Source organism: Helianthus annuus, chromosome 3, assembly GCF_002127325.2.
Source record: "Helianthus annuus cultivar XRQ/B chromosome 3, HanXRQr2.0-SUNRISE, whole genome shotgun sequence".
Lineage (NCBI taxonomy): Eukaryota > Viridiplantae > Streptophyta > Magnoliopsida > Asterales > Asteraceae > Helianthus > Helianthus annuus.
In genome coordinates this window covers 26762038-26783382 of record NC_035435.2, presented here as the reverse complement: position 1 = coordinate 26783382, position 21345 = coordinate 26762038, and the positions used below count along the sequence as shown (strand labels likewise).

At 37.6% G+C, this 21345-nt stretch overlaps 2 protein-coding genes across 2 annotated transcripts; both read left to right on the top strand.

Moving 5' to 3' along the window:
* The first annotated feature begins 3236 nt into the window (after positions 1–3236).
* Positions 3237–4346, top strand: LOC110931369. The gene has a single exon (XM_022174766.1). It carries the CDS (start codon positions 3237–3239, stop codon positions 4344–4346), a length of 1110 nt encoding a protein of 369 aa, XP_022030458.1.
* Positions 4347–4839: 493 nt separating this feature from the next.
* LOC110931368 lies at positions 4840–6630 on the top strand. Its single transcript, XM_022174765.1, has one exon. It carries the CDS (start codon positions 4840–4842, stop codon positions 6628–6630), a length of 1791 nt encoding a protein of 596 aa, XP_022030457.1.
* The last annotated feature ends 14715 nt before the right edge of the window (positions 6631–21345 follow it).

The window sequence follows — 21345 nt, the reverse complement described above, 5'->3', positions numbered from 1 at the left end:
AGAAAAAAGATTTCTCTTGACACGCGAACAATGACACGCACATATTTTATGACATTCAAAAGCGTATGTCAAGAAAAAAATGTCATGGTTTACAAAATTTAATAAATCTATGACATTCTTTTTTGTGTGTCATATTTTTAGCGTCATAAAAAAATAGCAAGATTCATCTTGACACACAAACAATGACACCCACTCATTTTATGACATTCGAAAGTGACTGTCAAGAAAAAAAATGTCATGGTTTTACAAAATTCAATATATTTATGACACACTTTTTTTGTGTCATCCTTTTAGCGTCATAAAAAACAAGATCTATCTTGACACGTGAATAATGACACACGCTTATTTTATGACATTTAAATGCGTGTCAAGAAAAAAAAATGTCATGATTGTACAAAATTTAATAAATTTATGAAACTGTTTTTGTGTGTTATCTTTTTTGGTGTCATAAAAAAATCTTATATAAACATAAGGGTTAATTTCCTATAGCAGTTATTGTTTATGTAATATGGATATCATGGTTAATTTTCAATAGCAAATCATGGGAAAAACTTGAAAACTGTTAAAGAGATAAAATTGTACGGACTTATGAAATGTGATATATATCGAATATATTTATTAAAAATTATATTTTCAATGACTCGTTTAGGCTCATGAGCTGGGTTGAGTTCGGGCTAGTTTACTTAAAGAGCTTGTTTTTAGGTTCAAGCTTGTTACAGTTAGGCTCGTCATAGTGGTTTTGGGATATGGCCATGCCGTTTGGTGTTGGTTTTGGAAGGTACCCTATCGACGAGGCGATGTTCTCGCCGGTCTCTCGTGATTTCTCATCCACCCGCATCTTCCCATATCCAAAGTTTCACTCCAATAGTTATGATGACTCTTAATGAACCTGTTACACGCTATATTAGTAATAACGTCAAACTCGATCGACCAATTTTTTTGCACATATACATGTACATACATACATATTTTTAGCCGGTCTCCTAAAATAGCTTAGAAAATACAATACTTTATGAAAAATACCTCTTTTTTTTAGCTAGACTAATCTTTAGCTAAAAAAACCATTTTGGGGGCTCCATTTAAAATTATTAAAATGGTAATATTTTAGGCGGTTAACTGGTTTGCAAATACCAAAGCACTATTTTGGGCGTTTTACGTTATGACCCGCCCAGAACAAGTCAAAGCTCGGCGAGAGTTCGACTCCCAACTTAAAATAGTACGTATATTATATATATAATATATATGAACAAGAAAAAAGAGAGGATTACACAAATGGGGTCCAGAGCGCAGAGAGGGAGACTTCGCACAGAAGAAAGGTGGCCTAGACAAGATTTGGATTACACAAGACAACACAAAGCGCAGGAGCAGCAGAGAATCAAGAACAACTATTACAGAAGAGAGGAGACGTGGCAGCCGGTTTTGAGCAGGAAACAAAAGCAACAGGAGAAGAGATGGGCTAGAGAGGAGGAGGAGAGAAGAAATTCGACCACGTTTTTCGTTTCCAATCTTCCCGAGGGCTGCTCGAGCGATAAACTCTGGAAAGCTTTTGACTTCCTTGATAACTTAGGGGACGCCTTCGTCCCTAAAAAGATAGACAGAGCTGGAAATCACTTTGGTTTCATACGTTTAAAGAGGGTTACAAATGGAGATGATTGGCTTCAAGTGTTGAACGAAGTTTCGATCGACGGGGCAAAACTTGGGGTGAATATTGCTAGGTTTAATCGAGACGGTTCTGCGGTCCAAAAGCCCCAGACTGGGAAGTTTGCGGGTCACCCGGAGAAGGTAGGAGGTAGCTGTAAAGGCAAGGAGGCTCTTCAGGAAACAAGATCGTTGTCGGATGGCTTTGGGAAATCGTTCCGGAATATGGTTACAGGTGACCCCTCAACTGTGGCGGAAAAAAAAACCATCTTCATCAACCCGGTCACAACGGAGGCTGATAAAGCTTGGACAGGGTCGACATTGGTTGGAGAAGTTAGTTGTTGGGAAACCCTTAACAGATTGGAAACTTTTTTGTTGGATGAGAATATGTTGGGAGCAAAGACGGCTTATCTTGGAGGTATGAGAGTCATGCTATGCTTTCAGGATAAGGAAACTGCTATGGAATTCTTGCTCAGACGTAAAGAGTTTTGGTCCACCTGGGCGTCAAGCATGATGACCAGAGAAGAGTATGGAGCGGTATATCGTCGGGTAGCTTGGCTGATTGTTAGGGGTGTCCCTTCGACCCTGTGGGATAGGGGCATTTTCAACACGATTGGTGAGCATTTCGGGAAGATTTTACTTCCTTCTGAAGCCTCGAAAAGTGATGGGTGTCTCTCGTTTGAAAAGTTGGCGGTTGAAGTTAATCATGGAGCGAAGATCTCGGAAGAAATTTGTATCTCGTGGAAAGGCCAACAGTTCAGTGTGTGGGTTCACGAGGAGGATGGGGAATGGACTCCAAATTTTATTGTGTGGGGAGAAGAAAAGATGATCAGCGGGTTTGCCATGAAAAACGAGGACCCTCCGGTGATGGTAGACACTATTCCGGTTGAATCCGAAACGCCGCCGTTTATTCCGGTAAAAGATGGGAAGTTGAGAGGTCTTGGATCGTCACATGGGGAACCCCGGTGTGAGAATACCGAAGACGGCGCCATGCACGAAAGGGACTATTTTCCAAGAAAGCAAGATGATGAGGCTAAAAAGAAGGTGGTCCCTACATATTTTTTTAAAGCAGGCTCATCCTCTGTTGCTGAGAGTTCTGGGCCTTCAGTTGTTTCGGAGAATATTAAGGTGGGGCAGGTGGGCTCAATCCATATAAAGCGCAGGCCCAAACCCAGTAGGCCTCAAGGTTTTTATTTGGATCTAAATTTACGGCCCGATGACCCTTTTGACCTCAAGAGGATTATTTGGGAAGGCTCTGTGGCAAAATCTGCAAAGAAGAGAAAAACTCAAGCTGTGATCTCTGAGACTTTTGTGCCTGACATCCAAGTTAAGAAAAAAATCAGATTCGCTGAAGAAGCTAGGGGGTGTCAAGTTTCGCCTCCAAAACCTAACAACGATTTTTTTGAGATTCCGTTTCCAGTTAGCGAGAAGGGCATTGGTGACGATAATGGGGGTGAAGGGTCGACGATGAGGCGTGAAGTTGCTAAGGAAGCAGAAGCCACAATGGAGGTAGGTGCTGGGTTAGGTGTGGCTCTGGAAGATTTCAAGGAGGTTGTGGAATCTTTGGTTGAAGGGGAATTGGCGGAAACCCGGTTCCAATGAATTACCTGTCAATCAATATTAGGGGGGCAGGGGACGAAGATAAAGCAAGATGGATCAGGAGGCTCTCTTCTGAGGCCAAGATTTCCTTCGTTGCCCTTCAAGAAACGCAAATGAAAGGTATGTCAGATAACTTGATTTCTAGATTTTGGGGGAACGCTCCTTTAGAGTATTGCTCGGTTGACGCAAACGGAAGGTCAGGGGGGCTTGTTTCTTTGTGGAACCCTTGCGTTTTGCGGAATGTGGCGACTATGAAGCAGAGCAACTTTATCGTCGTTAGAGGTTATTTATGTGGGGTTGTTGATCCGGTGAACGTCTTTAACGTTTACGCTCCTAGGACGCCTAGTCAAAGGAGGCGTTTATGGGATGAAATCCTTTCTGTCAGAAATAAGCTTTCGGGTTTGTTTATTTTGATGGGAGACTTTAATGAGGTCCGGTTTAATCATGAAAGGTTCAATTCTATATTCGATGAGAATGCGGCGCTTGTGTTTAATAACTTTATTCGGGTAGGGGGTCTGGTTGAGTACCATATGGCAGGGGATAAATTCACGTACATCTCGAACGATGCTTCGAAGCTCAGCAAAATTGACCGAGTTTTAGTGTGTGATGGGTTTATGTCGCGGTGGCCGTACGCGATATTCAAAGCTATGACACGTGAACTCTCGGACCATAGCCCTTTGATTTTGTCTTGCTCGCAGGTAGATTTCGGTCCTTCTCCTTTTAAACTCTTCAATTACTGGATGGAAATGGATGGATTTGTGGAAGTTGTTAACGACGCAGTTCGCGAGGCCGCGACTTTTAAATATGGTGACAAGGCAATTTTGGACCTTTTAAAGGGTATTAAAAACAAAGTCAAGGTTTGGAGAGTTAAGGGGAGACAACAGGAGGCTGCGGCTAGAGAGCTGGCAGCCCAATCTTTGGATATGGTTGAAAAAATTGCGGGTCAGAGATCTCTTTCCGATGCTGAAAAACAGTCCAGAATTAAATGGAAAGAGAGGATCAAACGGCTGGAGATAATGAAATGCAAGGAATTAAGGCAAAAAGCGAAGATAGACTGGGTGAAATACGGGGACGAAAACTCCACTTTTTTCACAAGTTCATCAACCTAAACAAAGCTAGTAAGCGTATAAATTCCATAGAAATTGATGGCTTTATTTTTTCAGACCCGGATACTATGAAAGTGGAAATTAGAAAAGCCTTCAAAGCAAAGTTTGACGAACCGTTTAAAAAGAGACCGAAGCTTTCAGTCAATGATTTCCAGAAATTGTCTTTAAATCAAGCGAGAGGTCTAACTGCCCAGTTTTCGATAAAGGAGATTAAGAAGGCCATTTAGGGGTGTGGGGGAGAGAAAGCCCCGGGTCCCGACGGGTTTACCTTCAAGTTTGTAAAGCGGTTTTGGGAGACGCTAAAACCTTGGTTCTTGGAACTTATGTTCCAATTTTACAATTCAGGAAATATTAGTTCGGGGTGTAATTCGTCTTTTTTACCCTCATTCCTAAAGTGCATGACCCCCATAAATTGGCAGATTATAGGCCAATATCTCTTATTGGAGTAGTGTACAAGGTGATAGCAAAAACTCTTGCTAATCGCCTTAAAGGAGTGATGAATTCGGTGACGTCCCAATCTCAATCGGCTTTTGTTGAAAAAAGAAATATTTTTGATGGCCCGCTTATAGTGAATGAAGTGGTCTCATGGGCAAAAAAGAAAAAGTTGGAGGTTATGCTTTTCAAGGTCGACTTTGACGAAGCGTACGATTCTGTAAACTGGGGGTTTCTTCTTGATAACATGAAAATGATGGGTTTTCCTAAAAGGTGGAGAAGATGGATTAATGCTTGTTTATCTTCTAGTAAGGCGTCCGTTCTTGTTAACGGTTCCCCGACAAAAGAATTTGACCTTAAACGAGGTCTTCGACAAGGTGACCCATTATCCCCGTTTCTTTTCATCCTAGTTATGGAAGTTCTTGATGTCTTTTTGAAGCGAGCGGTCACATTGGGGTTTTATGAGGGTGTGAAACTCCCTAACGGCGGCCCGGTTTTAACTCATTTGTGTTATGCGGATGACGTAATCTTTTTGGGGAGGTGGTCGGATAAGAATGTGGATATTCTGAAAAGAATTCTTAGATGCCTTTTCCTAGTGTCGGGCCTCAAGGTAAATTTGGCTAAATGTAGTTTAATGGGCGTGGGGGTTGAAAATGTCGTGGTTCAAGAAATGGCTAAAAATATTGGGTGCAAAAAAGGTGACATCCCGTTTACGTTTTTGGGATTGCCTATCGGGGAGAACATGAAGCGTGTGAAACCATGGAGACCAATTATAGATAAATTTTCAAAAAAATTGTCTAGATGGAAAGCGAAGTCGTTGTCTATGGGGGGTAGGATTACTCTAGCAAAGGCAGTGTTAGGTAATCTCCCTTCCTATTTTCTTTCAATTTTTAAAGCCCCGGTTAAGGTCATTAAAACGTTAGAAGGCATCCGGCGTGATTTCGTTTGGGGTAACACGGGCTCGACATGTAAGATGAGGTGGGTAGCGTGGTATAAGGTGCAAGCTCATAGGAGATTGGGTGGGCTCGGGTTGGGCGAGATTCGTAGCCTTAACTGGGCGCTGCTGGTGAAGTGGAGAACAAGATTCAAAAATTGTCCAGATCAACTATGGGCAATTGTTATTAAAGCAATTCATGGCACTCCTGATAGTACTTCTGATGTTCCTGTGAAGAAGGAGATTGCAGGAAATTGGAAGGATATCACAATGGTGTCTAAAGATCTCGAAAAGGTGGGAGTGCACGGGGCTGAATTATTCGGAATGGTGGGTGCAGATGGGTCGTTCTCCGTGGCACAATTTAGGTGGAAAATCGCTGAAATTATGGGTAACAAAGTTCAGACGGAAGGTTTTGGATGGAATGTTTGGACCCCATGTAAAGTCCTTTATTTTGTATGGAAATTGAGCATGGGGTGTATTGCAACCAAATCGGCTTTAGCGCGTAGGGGAGTGCAAGTTGTGGATACCCACTGTAGTTTATGTGGGTTTGGGGAAGAATCGACTAGCCACCTAACCGCCTCTTGCGTCATGGCTAGGTCGGTGTGGTGGCATGTGTGTGTATGGCTCAAGATTCCGGTTCATACTCAACCAGCTTCGTACAAAGATTTCGTGGAAGGCTTAAAAAAGATCAAAGGGTCCACGGATTGGAAGAAGGTTATTGAAGTGATCTTTCATGCTACACTCTGGCGGATTTGGAGAGCTCGAAATGCGACGGTTTTTGACAAAGTCCCGTTTAACGTCAGCAAAGTGGTAGAAGATATCAAAGAAGACTCGTTTTTGTGGATAAAGTTTAGATCAAAATTTAGTGGGCTTGTTTGGGAGAGATGGCGTGACTTTAATGTGCGAGACATAATCTTGTAATTTTGTTTTGTCTCTTGGGATTCCCAGTTTCTTGCTGGCCCCTTTGTTCTATTTTGTTTGTTTTAATGAAATAGCCGCCGTTCGAAAAAAAATATATATATATATATATAATATATAAAATTTGTAACTTTACATGTAAAGCTCGAAATCAAAGGTCTCGGCAAAGGCCAGACTAAGTTGTCGGATTCTGACAATTTATGCCGCGTCTCAGTGTATAAGAGATTTGCCACCTAGTTCTTGTAGGATATGTTTAGAGATTGCTGTTGGAGATTTGCAAACTTATTGTGCCAACAAGAAAGGGTGTAGGGCTTATTATAATAGTTGTTATGTTCAATATGAATCATATCCCATTAGACTGCGGGGTATGGGGCGGGAGTTTGGGCATGGGTAGGGGGAAAACGCCCAAGCCACCACCCCGGGTGGGCATGGGTTTCGGCGTGGCCCTTGGGGCATGGGTTTCAAGCCGGGCGTGGGGCGGTCTGGCCAAGCTGACATGGCGGGTTGTGAATGGCCAAACCAGGCTAGCCGTTGGTCTATTTTAAAAAAAAAAAAATTCTTCCTTTATAAATACTTTACAATATTTATCATTTTTCTCACACAAAATCAAACACATAAAACACAATCTCGCCATAAGTTCTTCAAGTTATACTGAATCGTCATCATCATCTGACGATGGGGCGGAAATATTTCTACAAACGATCGCGACGGTGGTGAAAGTTATCGTTTACGAAGAGGAGGAGGAAGAGAGTCAACAACCTAAACGCAGAAGAAGGTACATCGCTCGTGAACGGATTACAGCTAACGATTTGTTGGTAAGCGATTACTTCTCAGCTGAACCTAAGTATGATGAAAAAAATGTTTAGGCGTCGTTTTCGTATGAGTAGAAACTTATTTTTAAGGATATCTAGAGATCTTGAGGAGAAGTATGTTTATTTTCAACAAAAACCCGATGTAACCGGGCAATTAGGATTTACTACGTGGCAAAAGGTCACGGCCGCACTTAGGCAGTTAGCGTACGGCAATAGTTCGGACATTATGGATGACTATTTAAAAATGTCTGCACGTGTAGCTAGAGAAAGTCTTCACAACTTTTGTTCGTGTATTCTAGAACTCTATAGGAAAAGATATTTGAGAAAGCCCTCGTTCAGTGACATGCAACAATTATTGGAACATCACGCAGATTATCATGGGCTACCCGGGATGCTAGGTAGTTTAGATTGTATGAAATGGGCTTGGGAACTTTGTCCTACCCAATGGCAAGGCGCTCACACGAGTGGATTTCACAGGAGTCCAGCCATCATGCTTGAAGCGGTTGCGTCCCAAGATCTTTGGTTATGGCATGCGTTCTTCGGTATGCCAGGTTCACATAATGATATTACCATCATAAACCACTCGCCCCTTTTCAATGATCGAATAAATGGTATAGGACCCAAAGGAACTTTCTTTGTAAACGGGATTGAGTACGTGTATGGGTACTACCTAGTTGATGGGATTTACCTAGAGTGGGGGGTTTTTGTAAAATCATTCACAAAACACGGTACGACAGATCCAAAGAGATTAAAGTTTAACAGGGTATAGATGGCTGCACGTAAAGACGTCGAGCGACCATTCGGTGTTTTGAAGAAAAGGTGGCGAATATTACAAATGCCTTGTCGACTATTGGACAAGGATCAGATTGGAAACGTGATGTACACATGTATCATTCTTCACAACATGATTTTGGAGGACGAAGATAGAGCGGTCGTTACCCACTATGATGACGATGATTCCCAACCAGGTAACGTAACAGACCAAGATAAAGCGGTTAATGAATTTTGGATCAAGTCAAGGGATATACATCACAACCTTCGATCTGATTTGGTGGAACATGTTTCAACGATTCCTGGGTTCGAAACCGACGAAGACGACGAAGAATGATTGTTTTTTATTTTAATAATTATTATGTTTGTTTATGTATTTAAAAAAAATATGTTTTTTTTTATGTTTTTAACTAATTTAAATATATATTAAAAAAAATGGTGATGTGGCTAGGCCACGCCGGCCCAACCCAAGCCCCACCATACCCAATTAAAACTTGGGTTTGAGTTAACATCCACGTGTCAGCAATTGCCCCAATCCACGCCCAACCCAAGCCCCACCATACCCCGCAGTCTTAATTAGAAAAAGTTCTCTAGATCGAGTTGAAGAAATAAAATAAGTCCCCTTCAGAGGATATTATCAATAAAGGATTAGGATCAAATACAAAGGATCCTAATTGTAAGAAGGGTATAAAGGCTCCTAAAAAAACCCACTACTAAAAAAAGAAAAAAAAAAAAAAAAACCTTAAACATCCACCACTACCCAGAAACCTAAACCCTCACCCACCCCCTCCCCCATCACCCACCAAAAAAAAAAAAATGATTTTTTTTTGCCGAGTGGGTGGGGTGGGGATTTAGGTTTTTGGGTGGTGGTGGGTGTGGGTGTTAAGTTTTTTTTAGATTTTTTTTTTTTTTTGGGGGGGGGGGGGGGTTAGGTTTTTTGGGTAGGTATAGTTTTTTTTTTTTTTTTTTTTTTTTTTGCGGGGGGGGGGGGGGGGGGGATGTTAGGTTTTGGGTGGTGATGTAGTGGGTTTAATTTTAGGTTGGAAACTTGTCACTCTATAAATCTTTCTTACAATTAGGAGCCTCTGTAGAATAACTTGACCCTATCAATAAAATGATGTTTTATGTATAATTTGGTGTTTCATTCTTGTGTTTTAAAAACTTTTAAGCGTCTTGAGTTGTTATTGACGTGCTTTCGAATTATTATAAACTAGGATTGGACCACCCCCCCCCCTCCCGGGCGCCCACGGCAATGCGGGGCGTTTTATAATGACATTAAAGGGTTGTTTATTTAGCTTTTAATGGGGCTCTTAATGGTTCAAACCTCTTACTGGTTTAGCACTTAATGGTTCAGACTGTTTGTTTCGGAAGCCGAGGTCTGAATGGTTCAGACATTTGCCGCTGAATGGTTAAGCATTATATAGAGTCTGAATGGTTAAGACCTCTAATCTGAATTGGTCAGACATTTGTCTCTGAATGGTTAAGTATTATACTGGCTCTTAATGATTGAGACCTCTTACTGGTTCAGCACTTAATGGTTCACACCTCTTACTGGTTCAACACTTAATCATTAAGAATTTGCCAAACAGCCCCTAAGCAAGTTACGTGTTTGTTACGCCACGCGGGTGACGTATTTGTACGCAAATTGTTGTTAGGAGACGTTAGACAACTTGCGATTATACAGCAAAAGATGTAATAATCGTAATTGACTTTTAAATAACGTCACTTCCTTCCATAAAACATTATTTTAAATAATTTCACAAAGAAAACAGGAAACTTATCACCAGGCTGGTTATATTGACCCCAAAGTAACTTATTCAATATCCTAATTTGAATACTACTTATCCTAATTCGGCCACTACTGCCACTTGCAGATTTGAGTTAAACATAAAAATAAAAGAATTCAAAACTAAACATTAATTTCTCTTCCAAGCATTGCTTTGCTTGCACGTGATTTTTTAGAAACTTCTGCTAACGGGTAGCTCAAGTCTCAATAAAATGACTAAGAATACATGGCACTTTAAAGGGTTAGAAGGTTAAAGGGTTTAAAACCTGGGAACTAAGGTGAACAACAAAAAGAACATGTACAGTAATCAGTCACCTCACTGATTACTTGTGAACTCTCCCACAGCCGCAAAAGAAAGCATGTGCATAGGGAATTCTCTTTTATCCACAGGTCCGAACCCTCCAACCCCCAAAAGGGTAAGTCCCTCACTGCAAGCATAGATTCACTAGTCAAAGGTTTCTCTTTTGAGAAACACTTTTTCCTATAAAACGCAGGCCATGACAAACATGAGAAGACATCCCAGGATCAGCAGAGATTACCTCAACTCTCTTATCCTTCTCCTCTCTAGAACTAGCTTCATGCTTGCTTCTCTTCTTCACTTCAAATAATACAATTTCTCCAACGACTACATTCTGGGCTGGTTCCTTACCAGTCTAGAATTCAAGGAGAACAACTACAATACTAGTGAACCTCTCTCCACGTCTTGCAAACGTGGGGGGACCCCACGACCTGCGTTAGGCAAAGTGGAACCCTGGAACCCTTCTGCCTAACCAAACTAATCACTATCATTGGTCTTGTATTTGTTGTAACAAGAAGTTGGCGCCCACCGTGGGGCTACGCCAGTCATTTTTCTTAAAAAGAAGACCAGTAGTGTAGCTCCATTCTTTCTTTCTGAAATCAACATGTCCAAAGGAGAATCTCCGGGTGAGGTAAACCAAGTCCCACATACCTCTACCCCCGGCACTAGCCAAACTCACGTGGCTATACCCACTTCGTTTTCAACACCGGGGAGTACTCCATCTGAGGCAAAAGGTGGGGATTTGCGGTTGTCTTCGTCCCTCATCAGATCTGCAACTCATCAACATTGTCTGAAAAACGAGACCTGCAACCCATCACCATTGCCGAAAAAACGAGAGGTAATCGACTTGTCTGAATGGTTGGTTTTGTGGTTTTTATTGAATCATCGGTCTTTTTCAACGGTGCTTCAATGGACGGCATCCGGTGGCAATAATTAAGGTGATGTTATCGTTGATAGTTGAATTAGATTTTTGATTTCAAATCCTATCTGATGCAATGAACGAAGAAAGAGTTTGAAAAGTCAATAAGTAGAATTTCATTTGAAACCAGTTTTATTTTGTTTAAAATCCGAAGCAGGTTAAATAATTGATGGGACCAATGCGGTGGTGGTCTATTGACAAAAGCAAAACCTTTAAACACCTTGGGAGGGAGAGTCTTGGGTTCATGTCCCATAGACAGTAGAGAACAAAAGAAATTTGCGATTCAAAAAAATAATTGATGGGCCGATGTTAGTTTTGAATTTTCTTGCTAAAACAATTTGAGATTATTATTTGACAAAAGAAATTAGATAAATCAGGGCTCAGGTGATGGTAGGGTCTGGTGGTGGTTGTGTGGGTGGTGGTTGGCTTGGTGGTGGTGATAGTAGTGGTGGTAGCGGCGATTTGGAAAAAGAGAGAATGAGAGATCGAGTTTATAGTTTGCAATGGTCAGGTTTCATCGTATTTAATTTAGGATAAAATGACCAAAATACCCTCATGTGGGGTCTACTTGGTCATATTTAACCATGAAAACTAACTGAGTTAGGGCTAAAGGACATAGCGGTTTACAAACATCGAGTAAGTTTTTTGTACTTTTCAAAGGTAAAAGATATAATTTGCAATACGATGTCAACATAAAGAACGATTTTTATGATTTACTCTTTAATAAATCATATACTTTTCATTACTCTTCAAAGTCATGAAATTATTAAACTTTTACGGGCCAATCACACGTACAAATCTTCAATACTATTATATTATATATATATATATATATATATATAGTTAACGAACAACGATGAATAGTAACTTTATTTTTAAAATAATATATAGCTTTTTTTCTATTTTTATTGAATTTATTATAATAGTTTATTATTATATTTACTTTTAATAACATATTTTAAAATTTTTTTCCTTTTTTAAAACCATACATTTCCTTTACCGTTTTTTTAATAATTCTTTTTTTTTTCTTTTTTTTGGGTACATGTATTAGTTTATCAAATAATTTGATACTTTATTAATAATTTATATTTATAAGTTTTTTTTCTAAAAACTTAAGTACGTAGTTGTGCTTGATTTTTTCCCTTGACATTCTCTTATAAGTTTTGTTAAAAACGAAGTTGTACTCAAAATAAAATATTTATTTGGTATTATAAAACGGTACAATAATAAACTAAACCGTTCTAATGGTTTGGCTTTCTAAACAAATGCTTTATTTTTAAATCACGTTTGTTTTATATTATCATTTTCTAGGTTTGGCCGCAACGCACGACATAAAGAACTATTTTATATATATATATATATATATATATATAGGGACCCGGAGTTGTAAGAACCGCGAGAACCACACCATCCGCGTCGCCGTTTACCACGATTTTTTTTTTACAACTAGATGTGTAGATTATAAACACATCCGTAAAAAAAAATTTAAACGCCCCCCTCCCCCCCCCCCCCCGAGGGGGTAGTTTTTTACACCACAAGTTTGGTGTTTTTATTTTTTTTCTTTTTTCTTTTTTTTTCCACCAAACTTGTGGTGTAAAAAACTACCCCCTCGGGGGGGGGGGGGGGGGGGCGTTTAAATTTTTTTTTTTACGGATGTGTTTATAATTTACACATGTAGTTGTAAAAAGAAATCGTGGTAAACGGCGACCCGGATGGTGTGGTTCTCGCGGTTCTTACAACTCGGGGTGGTTTTCATTCTAGCGCCCCCCTATATATATATATATATATATAGGGTAGGGATATGGTAAAAAGTGTCTAAAATGTAAGAAGGGTAAGAAGCGTTTTAAACCATTGGATATTTGATCTAATGGTTGAGATCAATAGGGTATAAAAATGTAAATTGTGTTTTAATTAGAGGGACCTTATGTAAAATTGAAGGGCAATAGTGTCTTTTTCAATGTTTGAAATATGGTAACCATATCATACACAACCAAAACCTCCTACATTCACTCATTTTTCCTTAAATATAGGAATTAATGATTCACCTTAATTGTAGGAGGTCTTTGGTTACATATTCGTCATACATTATCATAAAGAGAACTGTAATCAGATTCAGGGCGTAGTGTTTTAAAACAACTGGATAAAATTGACTATGATTCAAGTCATGGTGTTTTATCTGGAGACATTGTTCATGGCGTGGTGTTTTAAACATCTATGATTCAAGTCATAGATAAAACACCACGCCATGAACAATGTCTCCAGATAAAACACCATGACTTGAATCATAGTCAATGTCTCCAGTTTTTTAAAACACCACGCCATGAACAATGTATGATTCAAGTCATAGATAAAACACCACGCCATGAACAATGTCTCCAGATAAAACACCATGACTTGAATCATAGTCAATGTCTCCAGTTTTTTAAAACACCACGCCATGAACAATGTATGATTAAAAGATGTTGCGATTAAAAGATGATGAAGAATATAAAACAATCAGATGTATAATGTTTCCTAAAATTTCTCCTAATTCAAAATTCGATTCAAACCTTAAAAAACTCATCGGCAGTTTTTTTTTTTTTTTTTTTTTGGCAGCTATTCTTGGAAATCAATTAAATGATAAAAATGTCAAATTACTAATATACCCTTTTGAATTAATTAGGATAAAGGACACTTGTCATTCCCAAATTATTTCTCACACTTCTCACAAAAGTCCCACTTTTTACAGGATCCTCTACCTATATATATATATATATATATATTGTTGATGAAGGAAGATTAATAGTAACTTTATTTTTACAATAATATATAGCTTTTATTGTTTTTTATTTAATATAGAGTTAATTACACAAATGGGTCCTGTGGTTTATATCTAATTTCGCCTTTGGGTACTAACTTTATTTTTTAACAGGTTTAGGTTCTATGGTTTCAATTTTGTAACACCTTTAGGTACTAACACCAAAATTAGTTAATTAATGACTAAAATACCCTTGCATTTTTTTAAGTTTATCAATGTAACACATTTAGGTACTAACACCTAATTTTATTTAAGTTTAAATCAATTTTACAAAATATATTTATTTTTTTTATTTTCATCTTTTTATTATATCTCTTAATTAACATAAACTCTATTTATTTTTTTTATTTTCATATTTTTATTAAATTTCTTATTTAACATAAAATCTACTTGTTACACCAGTATTTTTTTTTAAATAGATTTTTTAAATAAAATCTACTAGCTATATAGTTTTATGTAAATTAAATTTCTTACTAGTTTTAAATAATGTAAACCTTACTCGTTTTCATTTTTGGATATATATTATTATCAATCATTTCAATCCAAAATTGAAAACGAGTAAGGTTTACATTATTTAAAACGAGTAAGAAATTTAATTTACATAAAACTATATAGCTAGTAGATTTTATTTAAAAAATCTATTTAAAAAAATACTGGTGTAACAAATAGATTTTATGTTAAATAAGAAATTTAATAAAAATATGAAAATAAAAATAATAAATAGAGTTTATGTTAATTAAGAGATATAATAAAAAGTTGAAAATAAAAAAAATAAATAGATTTTGTAAAATTGATTTAAACTTAAATAAAATTAGGTGTTAGTACCCAAATGTGTTACATTGATAAATTTAAAAAAATGCAAGGGTATTTTAGTCATTAGTTAACTAATTTTGGTGTTAGTACCCAAAGGTGTTACAAAATTAAAACCATAGAACCTAAACCTGTTAAAAAATAAAGTTAGTACCCAAAGGCGAAATTAGGTATAAACCACAGGACCCATTTGTGTAATTAACTCTTTAATATATTATAATAGTTTATTATTATATTTACATATTTTTAATATTTTTTACCTTTTTAAAAACATATATTTCCTTTAACATATTTTAATAATTCTCTTTTCTTTGTTTACAACATATATTAATTTATCGATTAATTTGATACTTCTCTAATAATTTACGTTTATAACTTTTTTTCTAAAAACTTAAGTACGTAGTTGTGCTTGATTTTTTCACTTATATTCCGTTATAAGTTTTGTTAAAAACGAAGTTGTACTTAAAATACATTATTTATTTGGTATTATAAAATGGTACGATGATAAACTAAATCGTTCTAATGGTTTGGCTTTCTAAACAATATATTTTATTTTCAAATTATGTTTGTTTTACATTATCATTTACTCGATTTCGCCGCAACGCGCAATATCAAGAAAAACTAGTATTATATATAATAATGATCATATGACTCATTTTTTATATTCGGTCATATCACCATAAATAAATGATTTGATAGACCATTTTATATTGCAATTTCGATTCACATAACTTAAACCAAAGGTGTACAAAGATCACTCTTGTCTCACCCTAATTTGCTCCAGGATAGGGATAGAGAAACTTACACCGAATACTAATATTGTGTTGTATCATATTGATGTCGACTGAATATATAAGGTACAATATTCGCTTTTGAATTTAGCTCAATTTCGATATCGGCACCATGCGATACGGTGGTACGGTACCGATTCAGGACTTTTAATGGTACACCACGGTCGTACCATACCGGTACTAACCGAACATATATGGTAAGGTATTGGGTTTTTGTTTTAGCAAAACTTCAATGCTGGTACTATGCGGTACGATATCAAAGTTTTGCTAAAACATATGGTTTTGTACGGTGACGGTCACATTCTTATCCCTACTGTTCCCTAGTATATATAGTTAACGGATGACGATAATAGTAACTTTATTTTTAAAATAATATATAGCTTTTTCCTATTTTTATTAAATATATTATAATAGTTTATTATTATATTTACTTTTAATAACATTTATTAAATTTTTTTCCTTATTTAAAACCATATATTTCCTTTACCATTTTTAATAATTCTTTTTTTTGGAGCATATATTAATTTATCAAATAATTTGATACTTCTTTAATAATTTACATTTATAACTTTTTTCTAAAAGCTTAAGTACGTAGTTGTGTTTGATTTTTTACCTTGACATTCTGTTATAAGTTTTGTTAAAAACGAAGTTGTACTCAAAATGAAATATGTATTTGGTATCATAAAACGGTACAATGATAAATAAACCGTTCTACTGGTTTGACTTTCTAAACCACATGCTTTATTTCAAATCACATTTATTTTATATTATCATTTGCTCGGTTTCGCCGCAACGCACGACGTAAAAAAACTAGTTACTTATTATTTATTAGCCATTGACATATGTGATTTTAGTGTCATTTCTTTAAATTTTGTTAGAAAAAAACTTCAAAGTTGATAACTTTATTTATTTATTTTATAAATTATATCCATTCATCAAAATGGGTCTGTTTTGTTTGTACTTCTATTCGATCAGTCGCTGAGTCGCATATAAAAGTTAAAAGAATCTAACACATCTCGATTCCTTTTCCTTTTCCTTATATTACGACTATGTTTTTCATTTGTTTTGTCTGGTGGTAGAAATAACAATTATTTTTACTTTCTTTTTTTATTTTGTTTCTTTATATACGTTCGTTTTGGTCTCAACTCGATGAGTTACACTCCTTGCCATGCGTGCTTCATTCAACGTTTTACTCTAATTTTTTGTTTGGTTTAACGGTTCCGCCGTAATGTGCAGAATCAAACTTATTTAAACATCCCACTAACTGTTAGTTAAATCATGTCGTAAGTTAATCCTCAAGGAGTGTTATGTTTTATGTTTTCTTACGTTTATGTATAAGAGTGCTCTTTAACGAGTCATCACCATAAGACAACTAGACTCATGATATGGGGGTATGGTGTTTGCCTCTAACCCCTTACTAAAGGTGAATAAGTGATATAGGTTTAAATTCTTAGGAGTGAAAGTTTAAGTGGTATTTTAGCGTAAAAAAAATTGCTCTTTAAAAAAACATAAATACAGTTAGAATCGGTATACCAGAAATGTGAATGATGATTGACTAATTGTGTTTTGTTTAAAGATTCGTCATAGCTGTTGCATAATACAATACGCATCTCCATGAAAATAAAATCTATAACGGTGCAACAAATTAATTAAAATAGAATCGAAAAATAAGCTATAAGACTATGCGGTATGGTGATGGCCCATCCTTGAAGGATGATCCGCCACGTAGATCGGGTGTGAGGATGGGGCAAAGAGAATGCAGGTAAGGAAATGGGGGATGTGCCTAATATATATATGAGTTGTATGTATATGTGTGCGTGAGTCTGCTTTTGTCTTGTAGTGGATCGGCTTCAACGTCGGGCTGGGGCTGTTTGGGACGCCGCTAGGGGGGGGGGGGGGGCGAAATGGGAGGAGGTTCGGCGCGGGTGGGGACGATCCAAGGTTGACCCCCACACCGTGCAGCCTAAGTACATCAAAATTTTAATTTTTACATAATATATTACATTTTAAATATAGCAACACATCAAATTGTAAACGGTATTTAAAGGCTAACACATCAAATTGTAAACGATGTATTAAAAGCCTAACTGTAAATGAAAGTTATTTTCTCTTGGACGATAATCCTCCACATGTGCATCTAGTGTATTAAGTACATGGATGAAATTTATATCTTTTTATAAATATGCATCAATCTCAGTATAAGTATAATGTACATAATATGCTAGTTATTTCTTATTATTAACAATTTATTAGTGAAAAAAGAACACGCAACTTGAGACTATCTATATATAGACAAACAAGCTCATCCATTTTCAAAATACATCCCAATGGCCTTTACTCACCAATATCTCCTACTTATCTTTTCCATATGCATTCTCTACATATATTCTACCCAAGCCCAATTACTATGTAACGAAAACTCTAATACCGCCACCACTGAAATTGCCAATAACATCAATACAGTTCTAACCAGACTGGTCCAAGCCACCTCCACATCGGGCTACAGTGTAGCCGCATTCGGCTCAGGTCAAGCCCGTGTGTTTGGTTTAGCCCAATGCCGAGGAGACGTGCCCCCCGAAGAGTGCTCCACTTGCATCCAAAACATTGTGAAAGAAATAAACACAACTTGTCCAAACCGCACCGATGCTAGGCTTTGGTACGATCGTTGCTACATCAGGTACAACACCAAAAATTTCTTTGGGCAAGTGGACGTGGGGTATGGGACATATTTTAGTAATCCCGAAACAGTAGCGGACCCAGAAACTTTTAATGAAGCTCTCACGGCACTTATGAATCAGAATAATGATTTAGCGAGTAGGCCGGAAAACAAAGGTCTCGGCAAAGGCCAGACTAGGTTGTCGGATTCTATGACAATTTATGCGGCGTCTCAGTGTATAAGAGATTTGGCACCTAGTTCTTGTAGGGTATGTTTAGAGATTGCTGTTGGGGATTTTCCAACTTATTGTGCCAACAAGAAAGGGTGTAGGGTTTATTATAATAGTTGTTATGTCCAATATGAATTTTATCCCGTTTAGAGAAAGTTCTCTAGATGAACCACACACAGCGATCGAGTTGAAGAAATAAAATAAGTCCCCTTCAGAGGATATTATCAATAAAATGATGTTTTATGTATAATTTGGTGTTTCATTCTTGTGTTTTGAAATCTTTTAAGTGTCTTGAGTTGTTATTGACATGCTTTCGAATTATTATAAACTAGGATTGGAAACCCCCCCCCCCCCACACACACACACACAATGCGGGGGCGTTTTATAAACACTAAGACCACCCGTACTCGTTACAATTGTGAGTGTTTTTGCCTTCTTCCACGCCCCAAAACGCCGGCGAGCCCGCCCCCATGGGCGTTTTTTTCACTAAAATTCGTTTTGGCGTTGTATTTTCCACCCCCATGTTCAAAAGTTTTGGTCAATCATTGACGTTTTACTTTTTCTTGTCCAATAAAGATTTTTGATGTTTTTTTATTTAATTTTATTTACACCCCTTTTTTAACATAATGCCCACATTTCTATAATACCCATTTTAGAAAAACGCCTCATTGTTGACTGGGCTGCCACATTGCGCACAACGCCCAAGGGTAGGGCATTATTCACCCCAACGACTACACGCATGGCCTAAGCATGTTAATTGTTGTTAGGAGACGTTAGACAACTTGCACTTATATAAATGTGACAGTAAAAGATGTAATAATCGTAATTGACTTTTAAATAACATCTCTTCCAAGCATTGCTTTGCTTGCACGTGACTTTTTAGAAACTTCTGCTGTTTGTCTCCATCTCCAATGGGGTGGAGAAGATAAAGAAGCTAACTTGGCAGCCTTTGATGCTCAAAATAACAAACGGTTTCAAGAAGTTTGTGGTGCACAATGCTACAGAGTTGGAAGTCCTCATAGGTTTGTTAGTTTTGTATATAGATGGCAATTACCAATCCATTAAATATGATTTGGTTTAATGTAGAAAGTTAGCTAAAAGTGAAACGTGTTACGTGCGAAACCTGGAAAGTCATCGGAAAAGTTGGGTAGCGACGAGGTAATCAGCGTGGCCATGTGTTGCTTAAGCTTATTAAGAGCAACACTAGGTGCAAGGATCCACATGAATTTAGGTTGTTTCAATAGATCAGTGAGTGGAGCAGCAAGATCGGCATACTTAAGGACAAAGCGGTGGTAGTATCCCGTTAGGCCTAAAAAGGCACGGAGAGCCGTCAAGGAATCAGGATTGGGCCAGGATTGAACAGTGTCAATTTTATCTGGATTAGGAGCGACACCATGTGGAGAAATACGGTGTCACAAAAATGGTAACTCACTGGCACAAAATATACATTGATTCGAAGCTTTGCCTCTATACTGATTGGTAAGCAAAGTCTGAAACGCATACCGAAGGTGTTCATAGTGCAACTCCCATGAAGCGCTATTGACGAGGATGTCGTCAAAGAAAACCAAGACGAAACGTTGTAGCATGGAGCGAAATAACTCATTCATAGCCGCTTGAAAAGTTGATGGCACGTTGGTTAATGTAACAACCCTCAAATAAGTGTCACAATAATCCGTAATCATAATCCCAAACACGTACGATAAAATTCTGTTTGAAAAATCAAATAAAATGAATTTTTGTTCTATCGCGGGCCGCGACCAACGAAGAAAGATCTCTCGCGGGGCACGAGAGACTTGTTTCTATCCGGACACGTTGAGGGACACGTGTCGTCACACATGTCAAGACCACACCATGACTCAGCATACCCTAAACCGCCCTACGGTTCCTCGCGAGCCGTGAAGGAAGAAGAAGAAACTCTCGCGGGGCGCGAGAGACTTCTGTTTCAGCTATAAATAGAACGAGCTCTGCACATTTCAATTCGTTCAATTCTTTTCTTTCTCTTAACCTCTATTATAACAAAATAGTAGCTCGGTATTATACTCTAAAACCCGAAACTACATGCTTATAATGTGAGTCATTCTGTTTTTATCAAAGTTGCTTTGTAAAACCCTAAATGTTTTCCAGTGATAATTACAGAGATTAAGTCTTTGCAAATCTTTAATTACTGGCAATAAGTGGGGTATTGTGCACATTACTGTTGTATTATCTTAGGTGGACGAGCCTAATTAGTGATACACGTCATTATTGGGTGACAGGACCCAATAGTGATATGACCACAGTCATAGATCCGGTCGAGTGACAACTGGACCGGATAATTATAAGATAGGGGCAAATATAAAAACTCTTAATACTGTAAATTATAACAATGTGTCCTTTGTACAAATTGAATGTACTCACCAGTATTTCCTGCTGACAAAACATTTTTAAAACGTGTTTCAGGTGATTACGGTAGATTGGAATAAGAGTTGGATACGGCACCAAAAGGCTTACAAAAGTGGCTCATTTTATCAATTAAATTAAGAAAAGCTGTTTTATGTATTCGAGCTTATCCCATTTTAAAGCTACCTTTGCAAAACATGGGTTTATCCCATCTGTTTAATAAATAAAATCTGGTGTTTCAAAATTCTGATATTTTTCCTAACTCACGGCCCCGCTGTTTCAGCTGCAATACTTTTCAAAATAAACCACCGGTACCACTTGGCTGCTTCACGGCTCCCGCTCCCGTCCAGGGTGGGGTCGGGGGTCGTGACAGAAAGTGGTATCAGAGCCACTTGTTTAAGCAATTAGGTGTTGTAATAATACCTAAGTTTAAACGAAGAGTTAGGAAATTGATGTTATCTGGTAGCACC